This window comes from Mercenaria mercenaria, unplaced genomic scaffold (genome assembly GCF_021730395.1).
Source record: "Mercenaria mercenaria strain notata unplaced genomic scaffold, MADL_Memer_1 contig_3380, whole genome shotgun sequence".
Classification (NCBI taxonomy): Eukaryota; Metazoa; Mollusca; class Bivalvia; order Venerida; family Veneridae; genus Mercenaria; species Mercenaria mercenaria.
This window is the reverse complement of record NW_026461511.1, coordinates 23781-39160: the sequence shown is the minus strand read 5'-3', so window position 1 is coordinate 39160 and position 15380 is coordinate 23781. Positions and strand designations below refer to the sequence as shown.

Sequence of the window (15380 nt, the reverse complement as noted above, 5' to 3'; positions counted from 1 at the left end):
CTGACATCATTCGTCCTCCGCCTCTGCTTCGTGTGGAGAATTTGGCAGAGAAAAGGTTGTACTGGTACAGAATCTTGGAACACTGGTTATGTTAACTGCCCGCCATTACACAACTGAAATACGTTAAATCAAAAACAAGCGAATAAATTGATTCCACACAAATTACTGTGTTGAATTTGTAAAACGGCAGCAATTTTTATGTTGTATTAATTCCAACGATGTTTATATAATCAGCTATCTACTTGTAAAGCAATTATCTATGTATGTTCAAGAGTAACTAATACCGCAAAAATACAAGGAAGAATATCCAACAGGGTAAGCCACGTTCCAAACCGCGACCTCCCCAAAGGCGCATACGAACAACACTCGCACACTACACACACAAAATAAACACACAAGGACAAAACAAACAAATACAGGAACACAGTGGGGCACCGCCTTGGAGCGGTCAGTGGCAAAACCACCACTGGGGAGTTTAAACCGGTTTATGGTGCACCTAACCTCACCCTTACCCCCACTATGTAGGCATAGGAAATAGAGATCAATATAATTGCACCTTTACTAATCCTACCAGGTGTTCTGTATTACAAAAGTGCTTCTATTGTGACATATTGATACAAGCAAAACTGTATTATCTGCACTATAAAATACTTAATGGTATTTCATTTTATTATCGGCTTGTTAAAAGTTAATTTTTTACCATAAGTAAGTTGACAAAATCATAGGAAGCATGTTTTGAGGGTAAATCAAACACATATGAATAAATTCTAAATGTTTTTGTTGTGCGAAAAAGTATTATATTGTGTCTTAAACCGTTTTCATTTTCCACTCAATTGTGCAGTTTCAAGGGAAGTAAATTAATAGATATCTCTTCTTCTAAGTACTAGCCCAAGGCAAGAGTTGTCATTCTTTGCCGGTCACAACTTTAAATTAAATATTAAAACTTCTGTTATTTGATATTAACAAAATTATCATAAATTTCACATTTGTGAACACATTTTTGGTTATTTCAAGGACTTGGAAATCAATTTCAAGACTTTATTTAATGTATTTCTATCACTGAAAATTTAAGGGTCTATCTCTACACTATGTTCCAAAGTCACAAGATAGTGTAAATAAAAGTTATCCCCGCCCGGTGAAACCCTAACATACGTAAAGGCAACAAAAGGCATGTAACGTAAAACACAAAAATGCTCTTTTATATATATATATTTAGTTTTCGTGTTCATGCAGAACGTCACTTGAAACATAATATATGGAGCAAAAAGTAATTGCGTATATTCGTATATCATCACGAAAAAAATTTTCTTCCCAAAGTCAGAGTTCCTTTTTAACACAATCTGCTAAGTTTTTTTCAAGCAGATGATTTCTTAAACCTACCCGACATAGTCAATACATGTCGAATACAGTTTTTTCTTTTTGATGTTTTCTGCTGTCACTACTAGTTCTGCGTCACCAAACGTAAAATCCACGCTCAGTGTGTTATCGTCTAGCGACTTACCACCTGGATGTGAAATGTTAAGTCTGCCTACACGTATACATCCAGGATCATTTATGTATTTCGGATTTTCCTCTTTTGTTCTGTATATATCTAATACTGTCTTAACTGGATTATTCGGCTTGTAGGGCCCTTTGCGAATTGTTTTGCCAATTTCTACCCTTGTTCCGGCATGTATGATTACATCAAACAGATCTGCAGCTTTTTTAACGCCGCCTAGCTTTTTAACTGTAGCACCAGCATGCTGAACCTTATCATATTCCTGCGATGTATGCAAGCCATATGAAAAGGGCATGATCCTTGAGGATATGGTATTCGGCGTGTACCCAAAACATACAGCACCTTTCAGCATAACTAAACCCGCGTCATCAGGAATAATAACTTTTTTTCTTGGAAAAGCATCCTTTATGCTTTTTTGTACATATTTGCTTTCACTAAATCCTCCGACTAGAAAAATCATTTCGACCTTTTCCATGTTTTCTTTTAAAAGAACATCTTTGACATGACTTTTCAAATTAATGATCGGTACATCAAACCATGTCCTGACAATAGAAGGATGGACTCTCATTTTTTCATTTCTCAATTGAACAAATTCCTTTAATCCCTTGTCGTCAATTTTGGTGTCTAATGTAACGTGTGCAATTTCTTCATGAAGTTTAGTAAGTGATACTGGCAATCGCATGGTAATTACTTGATTGGATTCTGGATCCATGCTTCTCTTTTTAATTTCAAATTCTCTAAGTAAGCCAAAATAGTCTTCCATTTCTTTTTTTTTGAATGTGTCCATGATTTGACGTCCAAATATATCTGTCAGCCATATTAAGAAGTTGTCATCAACAACTGTGCCTCCCCAAGGCCCGCCGCTGGCTTGATGGAGTTCCTTTAATTTGTTGTTTGTCTGCTTCTGATGCACGGAAATATCAGCTGTCCCGCCTAAAGTACAAACATTTTTATAAACTAATTTAATTCAAATAATATTTTATCAAAGTTGAATAGATAGACTGTAAAACAATAAACAAAATTCAAAATTACGTGCCATTCTACATTTTATGCGTTTTTTTAACGTAAAAATATATCCCCTTATTAACTTGCACTTAATAAGTATCTTTGTACATTGGTGAAATAAAAATTAGAGTTAGATCACACAAGCAATGCATCTCCCCTACTAACCGGAAACTACCTATAGCTATGATTCCTATATATATTACAAAGAAAATATATCTATTTGTGACATCTTTCTATATACTGAAGAAGCCGTCGATAAATTTAAGTAATATCTTGGTACATGATATATTTCTTTGCCACACAAAATCGACTTGTTTACAATTTTGATTACCTCCAAGATCAATGATCATGTATTGGTTTCCTGGTTCTAAAAGGCATGGTTTGACTTCCTTGATAGTCTGGAACAAAATAGAGGCTGCTGCGGCTTCATAAGCCAATTTTAAGCGTTCGGTTTCTATTCCAGCCTAAAAGATATTGGTTCATAGATACATTGAAGAAGATAGTTTGTATGATTATATAAACTTGCATACTTTTATATGCAGCAAACTTTGTGTATATATAACGTACCATTTACGTAAAAATGACAAGGTAAGATGCCGTTTATGTTGATTCCACAGGTAAAGGGCAAGTGATCCAAAGTAATTTTGTAATAAAAAGAAGTCTATCTTCTCCGAAGTAGTCGTATTCTTAGATCATGTGCATTTTATATGTTTGTCTATAGCTTTCGTTTAAGTGTTTCAATTTCAGTTAATAGAAATAGCCACAGTCCCAATAGGGGCAATATTTAAATAGGTTGGAGTAGTTAAAGTAATGTCTAAAACGCTGTTACTGAACAGTTTGCTATTGTTGATCGGCCGCACAATTCAAAAAAAAATAATAAAATAAATTATGTAAAATTTATGCGAGCGAGTCAGTTTTCTTTGTTTCATTTGAAAGGTGAGGTCGTTCCGATGAACTATTAATCAATTTCGCGTATCAAATTTCATTACAACCAAATTCCATAACAGCTTAGCAGATATAACCGTGCGCAAGTACAAGCTGACATTTTTTTTTCAAATCGAAGGGTTCTAGTCCTTGATATTTCGTTTAGAAGTGAGATATCAAGAAAAACGTGTCATTGTTTGACGATGTGTTTAGATAACTAAGTTTTCCAGTATCTTTGATTAATAGATCAACATTTAGCACTGATTTGATGACGAGAAAGTTGGTTACTTATTCCTTATTCCTTTTTCGAAAAAGGAATAAGTAACTAATTACATTTTGTTACTTATTCCTTATTCAAATGCGAATAAGTAACAGAAACATTAACAGCATATAAAGTCTTATCTCCTACAAAACGTGTTCGGAACACATCTCATATCTATTTCAAAAAGAAATGATGAAAGTCGAATAAGGAATAAGTAACTGGATTCATTTTATTACTTATTCCTTATTCAAACGCGAATAAGTAACACACAAATTAATACCATATAAAGTCTGATCTCGTTCACAATTTCTTCAACATGATTTAATTATTCACTATAAGACATACAAAACGTGTTGTGAACACATGTCATATCGTTTCCGCCAAGAAATGATATACGTCAAATAAGGAATAAGTAACTGGATTCATTTTGTTACTTATTCCTTATTCAAACGCGAATGAGTAACAGACAAATTAACAACAAAATAAATTTCTTCAACATGATTAAATTACTCACTAACATACCTTCAAAACGTGTTCTGAACACATGCCATATCTTTTTTCGCCGAGAAATATCGTAAGTCGGATAAGGAATAAGTAACTAGTTTCATTTTGTTTCTTATTCCTTATCCCTTATTCAAACGCGAATAAGTAACAGAGAAATAAACACCAGATTAACTTTCAACCTACAAAACCTGTTCCGAACACATGGCATCTTTCTTTCATTAGAAAATTGCAGAAGTCGAATAATTAAAACTGGAAAAAGTAAAAGATGAATGAGCTTAAGATAACACCTCATCTCGATCATCATTTCTTCAACTTGATTTTATTACTTACCATAACACCTACAAAGCGTGTTGTGAACACATCTCATATATCTGTTTCACCGAAAGAGCATGTAAGCAGGGTTGTAGTAATGCTAATGCTAATGGTAATGCATTAGTAATGCATTATTTTTTTCAAATAATGCCAAGTAATGATTAATGCCACAATTTTAGCATTGAAAATAATGCTAATTTAATGCCAAAGTAAGTAATGCTAATGCTAATGCTTAGCATTACTTAGGCATTATTTTTTGTATCACTGGAAAAAAAATAATACACATGTATGCTGTTATTTATACAGGTTATAGCAGTTCTGTAATAGATTTTTGTTTGATTTTAATAAACTGTCTGATGATATAATTGCCTTTTGTTCAATGTACACCTGAAAGATTTTGAAAAATACATTTAAAACCTTGGACAACTCCAAGGTGCATATTTATAATAGCCATAGAAGTGTGACATAATTAGATTTGTCACCCAAAATATCAAACAGAATCTATTATCTTTTGACACCTTTTTATCAATTAACACTATGCCACTGATAGTGATGTTTAAGACCTGTTTAAGGCATTTAGCTTTTACATGTCATGTTAAATTAGGCTGTTAGGGAGCTATTAAACAGGTACTTGACTTTCTCTAACAATTTAAATGCTCATGCATGCTGTACTTCCAACATTAGGTATTTTTATTTTTTTTATTTTTTTTTATGAAGTAATGGTAAAAGAAAAAAATCAGATATAATACAAGGAAGTCATACACGTATTTAACTATTCATGTAGACGACCTAGACCTAGGTAAACTAAAATGATTTAATGAAAAACAGTGTATGTGATAATAACATGCAATGATTCTCAAAAAGTAATGGTAATGCTAATGCTAATGCACCCTATGTAATGCTAATTTAATGCATTATTTTGATAAAAATGAGTAATGCTAATGCTAATTTAATGCCATCTTTTTCCAAGTAATGCTAATTTAATGCATTACTATTGCAAGTAATTATTAACAACCCTGCATGTAAGTATAATAAGGGATAAGTAACTGGTTTCATTTTGTTACTTATTCCTTATTCAAACGCGAATAAGTAACAGACAACTTAACAACAAATAAAGTCTCATCGTGTTCACTATTTCTTCAACATAATTTAATTACTCACTATAAGACCTACAAAACGTGTTCTGAACAAATGCCATATCTTTTTTTTTCGCCTAGAAATGTTATAAATTGAATAAGAAATAAGTAACTAGTTTCATTTTGTTACTTATTCCTTATTCAAACGCCAATAAGTAACAGAGAAATAAACACCAGATTAAGTCTCATCACGTTTACCTTTTTCTTTCAATATGTTTTAGTAACACACTTTTCAACCTACAAAACGTATTCCGAAAACATAGCATCTTACTTGCATACCAGACGGGGATTTCCGGTATTTTTACCGGTGCTGGAAAAATCCATCTTACACCCCGGGGTGTAAGATGACTGTCGTGCTTTAAATGACCTACTACGAACTACATATATGTAGAAGATATATGTAGTTATTTATATTTTATTTCGAAAAACGGAATAAAAATCCAATACCTTGACAGTTCCTCTTTGTTCTTGATAGTATATTTCTCGATTCAAAACACGTTATTTTATCAAAAATTCATAACGTTACGCTGGAACTGATAAAACAAAACCGGAACTAAACATTGTTATTTGTCTTTGAAACGTCATGACGTCTTTCCTGTTTACGGACGTTGATTTCCCGCGCTTTGTTTAAATACGCTGCTACAAGAAATAGTTCTAAAAAGAAAGCCGTTCGACTGATTTTATTTTTATCATTATATCTTGATATCGATATGCAAGAAAAAGATTCTGTCACTGGTTGTAGGTGCAGATGGGAATATCCGGCTCTCGGGTAACTGTTTAGGCGGTAACTCGGTAGGAACCTCGTTACCGCCTAAACAGTTACCCTCGAGGCCGGAAATTCCCATCTGCTCCTATAACCAGTGAAAGAATCTTATATTCTTTCATCAGAAAATTGCAGAACTGGAAAAAGTGAAAGATGAATGAACTTAAGATAACATCTCGTCTCGTTCATCATTTCTTCAACTTGACTTTATTAATCACTAGATCTATAACACCTACAAAACGTGTTCTGAACACATCGCATATATCTGTTTCACCGAAAGAGCATATAAGTCGAATAAGGAATAAGTAACTGGATTCATTTTGTTACTTATTCCTTATTCAAACGCGAATAAGTTACACACAAATTAATACCATATAAATTCTCACCTCGTTCACCATTTTTTCAACATGATTTAATTACTCACTATAAGACCTACAAAACGTGTTGTGAACACTTGTCATATTGTTTTCGCCGAGAAATGATAAAAGTTGAATAAGGAATAAATAACTGGTGTTATTTTGTTACTTATTCCTTATTCAAACGCGAATAAGTAACAGACACATTAATACTATATAAAGTCTCATCTCGTTCACCATTTCTTCAACATAATTTAAGTATTCACTAAAAGACCTACCAAAAGTGTTGTGAACAAATGTCATATCTTCTTCGCCGAGAAATTATATAAAACGAATAAGTAATAAGTAACGTACGGGTTTAATATTATTCAGACATGTTCAGAACAAAATTTATATGACTTTTTATAGCTTACTTAATCATGCTCATCATAAGTGTGTTCGATTTGCGACTTCATCTGATGGTATTTCATCTGTTATTTTTGGCGGCCGAAAAAGTAACAAGTAACGTGCGGGTTCATTATATTTTAGACATGTTTAAAATCAGTTTTATAGGACTTGATAAAGGCTACTAAATCATGCTGGACATAAAATTTGGCACTACATCTAGTGCTGGTACATGTTTTACTTATTCGAGCACAAATAAGTAATAAGTAACGTACGGGTTTAATATTATTCAGACATGCTAAGAACCAAATTTATATGACTTGTTATAGCTTACTTAATCATGCTCATCATAAATGCGTTCGATTTGAAAATTTATCTGGTGATATTTCATCTGTTACTTATTCGCGGCCGAATAAGTAACAAATAACATGCTGGCTCAATATAATTCAGACATGTTCAAAATTGGTTTTATAGGACTTGATTAAGGCTACTAAATCATGCTGGACATAAGATTTGGCACTGTATCTATTGCTAGTACATGTTTTACTTATTCGTGCACAAATAAGTAATAGGTAACGTACGAGTTTAATATAACTGAGACATGTTCAGAACCAAATTTACACGACTTATAATAGCTTACTTAATCATGCTCAACATAAGAGTGTTCGATTTGCGACTTCGTCTGGTGGTATTTCATCTGTTACTTATTCGCGGCTGAATAAGTAACAAGTAACATTCGGGCTCAATATAATTCAAACATATTCATCTTCGGTTTTATAGGACTTGTTAAAGGCTAGTCAATCATGCTGAATATAAGATTTGGCACTGCAGCTGGTGCTAGTATATGTTTTACTTATTCGTGCACAAATAAGTAATAAGTAATGTACGAGTTTAATTTAATTCAGACATGTTCAGAACCAAATTTATATGACTTATAATAGTTTACTTCATCATGCTCAACGTAAGTGTGTTCGGTTTGCGACTTCATCTGGCTGTATTTCATCTGTTACTTATTGGCCGCCGAAAAAATAACAAATAACGTGCGGACTCAACATAACTCAAACATGTTCAAAATCGGTTTTATAGGACTTGTTAAAAGCTGCTAAATCACGCTGAACATAAGATTTGGCACTGCATCTAGTGCTAGTATATGTTTTACTTATTCAAACACAAATAAGTAATAGGTAACGTACAGGTTTAATAATATTCAGACAAGTTCAGAACCAAATTTCTATGACTTTTTATAGCTTACTTAATCATGCTCATCATAAGTGTGTTCGATTTGCGACTTCATCTGGTGGTATTTCATCTGTTACTTATTCGCGGCCGAATAAGTAACAAGTAACGTGCGGGTTCGATATATTTCAGACATGTTCAAAATCGGTTTTATAGGACTTGATAAAGGCTACTAAATCATGCTGGACATAAAATTTGGCACTGCATCTAGTGCTAGTACATGTTTTACTTATTCGAGCACAAATAAGTAATAAGTAACGTACGGGTTTAATATTTTTCAGACATGTTCAGAACCAAATTTATATGACTTGTTGTAGCTTACTTAATCATGCCTTTCATAAGTGTGTTCGATTTGCGACTTCATCTGGTGGCATTTCATCTGTTAATTATTCGCGGCCGAATAAGTAACAAGTAACGTGCGGGCTCAATATAATTCAGACATGTTCAAAATCAGTTTTATAGGACTTGTTAAAGGCTGCTAAATCATGCTGAGCATAAGATTTGGCATTGCATCTGATGCTAGTACATGTTTTACTTTTTCGTGCACAAATAAGTAATAGGTAACGTACGGGTTTAGTTTAATTCAGATATGTTCAGAACCAGTTTTATATGACTTGTTATCGCTTACGTAATCATGTTCAACATAAGTGTATTCGATTTGCGACTTAATCTGGTGGTATTTCATCTGTTACTTATTCGAATAAGTAACAAGTAAAGTGCGGGTTCATTATAATTCAGACATTTTAAAAATTGGTTTAATTGGACTTGTTGAGGGTTAGTCAATCTTGCTGAACATAAGATTTGGCACTGCATCTAGTGCTAGTACATGTTTTACTTTTTCGTTCACAAATAAGTAATAAGTTTAATATAATTCAGACATGTTCGGAACCAAATGTATATGACTTGTCTGATGGACACGTGTAATGTTCAGTACTTTGTGGATAGCGATGTGGTACTATGAATGTAATAAGAAAACAAAGGTCTTTGTGAAGTACATTCAATATCTTCAGCTTTTGTATAAGGAAGAAACAGAATTTTACAATACCAGTGAGTAGGGTTAGCATTGCAAGGGCATAGTATGACATTATAGACAATGAATACCTCGGTACAGATATCTAAGATGCTATACAGGTTTAGTGAGTTAAAGACGACATGTGTTCGGAACACGTTTTATAGGTTAAAAAGTGTACCGAGAACAAGGAAAACAGTGAAAATTGCGGACTCGGTTTGATTGAGTCTGTTCATGAGCGGTAATGGAAAATGCAACAGTGCCCACGCCCACTGAAACTTATTTAAAAGATGGTGAACGAGATGAAACTTTATCTGGTGTTTACTTGTCTGTTACTTATTCGCGTTTGAATAAGGAATAAGGAATTAGTAAAAAAAAAAATGAAACAAGTTACTTATACCTTATTCGACTTGTATCATTTCTCGGAGAAAAGGATATGATGTGTTCAGAACCGTTTTGTAGGTCTTAAAATAAGTTCTAATAGTTATGTTTTTTTATTGTAAAATTTATATCAAATATGATGGAACTGTTTCTTTGTGCAAGCATGGCGCCAATAGTAGGCCTTTGTTTATACACGCCAAGGCCAGAAATGGTAATACGTCTTGCGGGCGTCAGTTCGGGCGAAAATTCGATCGAATTATTCAGCAATGCGAATAACTAACTCAGTATGTTTGTAAATTAATCAACACATTTGTGCAACGGTACATTTCGTTTAAAACATGTTATTGAGTAAAATACTTCATGAAATTTGAAAGCGCTATTTCATGATGCGTACATGGCGCCAAATATTACGTTGACGTGACGTCAACATAATATCGTTGTGATGATTAAAGCATTGTTAATCATATTAGAATTGTTGTTAATTTGTCTGTTACTTATTCGCGTTTGAATAAGGAATAAGTAACAAGAAGAATCCAGTTACTTATTCCTTATTCGACTTTTATCATTTCTCGGCGAAATCTATATGACACGTGTCCGCAACACATTTTGTAGGTGTTAAAGTGAGTAATTAAATCATGTTGAAAAAATTGTGGACGCGATAAAACTTTATTTATTGTTAATTTGTCTGTTACTTATTCGGGTTTGAATAAGGAATAAGTAATAAAATGAATCCAGTAACTTATTCCTTATTCGCTTAATATCATTTCTCGGCGAAGAAGATATCACATGTGTTCACAACACGTTTTGTAGGTCTTATAGTGAATAATTAAATCATGTTGAAGGAATGGTGAACGAGATGAGACTTCATGACTTTATATTGTATTAATTTCTTTGTTACTTATTCGCGTTTGCATAAGGAATAAGTAACAAAATGAAACCAAGTACTTATTCCTTATTTGAAAATGTATTATTTCTCGGCGAAAACGATATAACATGTGTTCACAACACGTTTTGTGGGTCTTATAATGAGTAATTAAATCATCTTGAAGAAATGGTGAACGAGATGAGACTTTATATGGTATTAATTTGTCTATTACTTATTCGCGTTTGAATAAGGAATAGGTAACAAAATGAAACCAGTTACTTATAAATGTATTATTTCTCGGCGAAAACGATATAACATGTGTTCACAACACGTTTTGTGGGTCTTATAATGAGTAATTAAATCATCTTGAAGAAATGGTGAACGAGATGAGACTTTATATGGTATTAATTTGTCTATTACTTATTCGCGTTTGAATAAGGAATAGGTAACAAAATGAAACCAGTTACTTATTCCTCATTCGAATTGTATCATGTCTTGGCGAAAGCGAGATAACATTTGTTCACAACACGTTTTGTAGGTCTGAAAGTGAATAGTTAAATCACGTTGAAGAAATAGTAAACGCGATGAGACTTTATTTGTTGTTTATTGGTCTGTTATTTATTTGCGTTTGAATAAGGAACAAGTAACAAATGAATACAGTTACTTATTCCTTTTTCGACTCATATCATTTTTAAGCGAAACGATATGACATGTGGTTACAACACGTTTTGTAGGTCTTATAGTAAATAGTTAAATCATGTTGAAAAAATAGTGAACGGGATGAGACTCTCTATTTGTTGTTAATTTGTCTGTTACTTATTCGATTTTGAATAAGGAATAAGTAACAAAATGAATCCAGTAACTTATTTCTTATTCAACTTGTATCATTTCTCGGCGAAATCGATATGACATGTGTTCACAACACGTTTTGTAGGACTTATTCTTATAGTGAATAATTGAATCATGTTGAAGAAATGGTAAACGAGATGAGACATTTTATGGTATTAATTTGTCTGTTACTTATTCGTATTTGAAGAAGGAATAAGTAACAAAATGAAACCAGTAACTTATTCCTTATTCGAGTTTTTCATTTCTCAGCGAAAACAATATGACATGTGTTCACAACACGTTTTGTAAGTCTTACAGTGAATAATTAAATCATGCTGAAGAAATAGTGAACGTAATGAGACTTTATTTGTTGTTAATGTATCTGTTACTTATTCGCGTTTGAATAAGGAATAAATAAGAAAATGAAACCAGTTACTTATTTCTTATTCGACTTTGAGCATTTCTCGGCGAAAACAATATGACATGTGTTCGCAACACGTTTTGTAGGTCTTATAGTTAGTAATGAAATCATGTTGAAGAAATGGTGAACGAGATGAAACTTTATATGGTATTAATTTCTTTGTTACTTATTTGCGTTTGAATAAGGAATAAGTAACAAAATAAAACAAGTTACTTATTCCTTATTCGAGTTTTTTCATTTCTCGGCGAAAGCATTATGACATATGTTCAGAACAAGTTTTGTAGGTCTTTAAGTGAATAATAAAATCATGCTGAAGAAATAGTGAATGCGACGAGACTTCATTTGTTGTTAATGTATCTGTAACTTATTCGCGTTTGAATAAGGAATAAGTAACAAAATGATTTCAGTTACTTATTCCTCATTCGACTTATATCAGTTCTCCGTAAAAACGATATGACATGCGTTCACAGCACGTTTTGTAGGTCTAATAGTGAGTAATTAAATCATGTTGAAGAAATGGTGAACGAGGTCAGACTTTATATGGTATTAATTTGTCTGTTACTTATTCACGTTTGAAAAAGGAATAATTAACAAAATGAATCCAGATACTTATTCCTTATTCGACTTATCTCATTTCTTGGCGAAATAGATATTTGTTCAGAACACGTTTTATAGGAGATTAGACTTTATCTGGTGTTAATGTGTCTGTTACATATTCGCATTTGAATAAAGAATAAGTAATAAAATGTACCTAGTTACTTATTCCTTATTCGAAAAAGGAATAAGGAATAAGTAACCAATTTTCTCGTTATACTGATTTTTAGTGTTAGTGTTCCCTGTGTATTTTATATATTATGTTCCAAATTATGATTCATTCACAGTAAGGGTTTTAATATGACAATCTTCGAGTACAAATATTTTAACGGTTAGCTTCATATTTTGAAAAAAAATAATCAAATAACACCAAATCATAGAAAGAGAGAGTTGTTTTATATGAAAAGTGAGCGGCATATCAATATGTATGTTACTCTATACAAGGTATCAATGTACTATTAAATGCCTTGAATTGCGGGAAATGAGTGCCACACTTTCGGACAGTTCAACGCTTTTACAAAACTTACCTGTTTTGATGAATATGCAATAATAACCTAGTAGTTAAATTTCACATTACTAGGTTTAACGCAGTTTTGAGCATATGTTTTTTTTTTTTTTTGTTTGTTTTACAAATGGCATCCAGAAAATGTTTAAGTATCCAGCCGAACGCGAATGTATTGGGCAGATAGATTCTTCGTCTTCGATTGTTTACCAAGTATTTCTGTTTTAAGTGATATACTCCTAAATATATACATGCTATTTGTTTTATGTCAGTGTATGATCGAATATCTTCGACAAAATCATAACTGAATGGTATGACAGCTATTATTTCATATATGTCTTTGCAAGGGTTTTATCTAGATATATCCATTTTACCCGCAAAATGCGACAATCTTTGTTTTGAACATATTTGAAGTGTTTTCGTCTTGTATTTTGATGAATGGGTCTTGTATTGTTTATATAAATGCGAAACATTTCGTACATCTATTGTCTATGTTAAAGTATGCAAGTATAATTTTGACAAAAACTTTCGATTATGTATGATTCATGTTATTCAGTGTTAGTCAGTACTTAAAATACTTAAAAGTTCACATTTTTTTTTGTAATCGTTGTTTCAATACACGTTGCACGAGAAAATTGTGCAGTTCATTGGTTCGATTTGTTAATGATGTGCAAGCTAGTCAAAAATACTTGACGTTGAAGATGGTGCAATATGAAAGACTAATCACGGAGGGTTTGCAAACAGTTTCATCTTCAGCAGGGCCGTAGGAACAGTGGGGAGTGGGGGGGGGTGAGGGGGGCTTCCCCAAATAATTTAAACAATTATGGTAATTATCTTAGCAAATTTTTGACAGTGAGTCAAATTTAGCTGATTTTCATAATGTGTGCCCCCACCCCCCCTCACCCACCCCAACTGAAAATGCTTCCTACGGTCCTGTTTAGATTGGTCTAGGTGTATTGACCATGTACTGTCAGCTGAACAGAAATACTGGGAGTAAGATATTGCTAAAGACGATCTTCCAGCACCTGTGATCATCGAGCTTAACTCGGATTTCGATACATCATCTGACTCGCAGCTGAAGGGTCGTCAACAGACACAGCAAGAGCTGTTGAAATTATGTGACATGAATTAAACTGAAATAAAACTAGCAAAATATATTAAAAATATAGAAGAATGAAAAAAAGGTAAGTCAAACATTATCATTAAAATATATTAATTGTTTTTTTTTTTAAATGAGTCTTCAAACATTCTTTACTAAAATAAAATATTTTAAAAAAAAATATACGAGAAAAAAATATGGCCGTCATCTGGGCTTGAACTCGCACCTCGGAATTAATGAATTCTAACGCTCTACTAATTGCGCCAGCGATATAATCAAGTTAATGGTAAACAAAACATACATATCAATTTACTCTAAAGAGATTTTTTCAGCCAGGTATTGACCGAATACCGATATAACCCAAATGAAAAAGTGTATCATTCCGTCACGGCTCAAAACACGCGGTTGACTTATACATTACATTGGTTTATTTTTTTACATTTTATCTGTGTTTATTATTCGAGATAATCTTAACAGAAAAATGAAGATTTTACACACATCCCTCAGAAAACCAAGTTGTTTTCACTTTTAACAGAAAAAACAGTATATCATAACCCCCACCACTCAATTTTTCAACTTCTCCAATACATCATAACTAATTATTTATATTTATATCTTACTTTTACAAACAGGTATAACAGCTAGCTATCGTGTCCTTGTCGTATTATATTGAATATGAACGTCTGAAATTTACATTCCTTGTTAAACACCTAACTTAAAGGCGCCAGTTATAGACCCCTATAAAATCTGAACATAAATAATTCAGCTATACATAATCTTATATGCATGTTCCAGTCATTTTGTGAAAATATCAATCCACAACATAAATTTTTAATGAAAGAAATCGCTTCCTTACTGAAATAGTTACGCACAGGGGTACAAATGGAGTAAAATACATATTTCTACTAAAAAGCGCAAATGGCGGCTTACAATATATTACGCACGGTTGATATAGGGGCACTCAATTTTCTTATGTTTCATTCGTTTTTCTCTCTATGTTTAAAGTGGTAAAGACTATTTCCTTAATCAAGAAAACAACTTTCGAGACCCTACATAATAAATTATTTTATAAGATAACACAATGCTTGTCATCTGCTTGATATTATCATTTCTAAGCCGTTGTGCGTTATTTTCAATTTTCACATTGATATCTGCATTCAGCGAGATTTATAGATTAAGATTTTTATGTAATTTTATTCGTCTACAAATATAAGTAAAATTTAACTTTCATTTTGAAGCGGTTTAGTATATTCCTAAAACTACTGTATAAAATTCTAATTCAAGCCTAGCCTGGGAAGCCG

At 32.6% G+C, this 15380-nt stretch overlaps 1 protein-coding gene across 1 annotated transcript; it reads right to left on the bottom strand.

Annotated features, from left to right (window-relative positions):
• Positions 1 to 1193: 1193 nt before the first annotated feature.
• On the bottom strand, positions 1194 to 3846 carry LOC128553010 (heat shock 70 kDa protein 12A-like). The gene is made up of 2 exons (XM_053534115.1): positions 2835 to 3846; positions 1194 to 2431 (listed from the first exon to the last, which is right to left on the bottom strand). Exons 1-2 carry the CDS (start codon positions 2851 to 2853, stop codon positions 1377 to 1379), a joined length of 1074 nt encoding a protein of 357 aa, XP_053390090.1. The 5' UTR covers positions 2854 to 3846; the 3' UTR covers positions 1194 to 1376.
• Positions 3847 to 15380: the final 11534 nt, after the last annotated feature.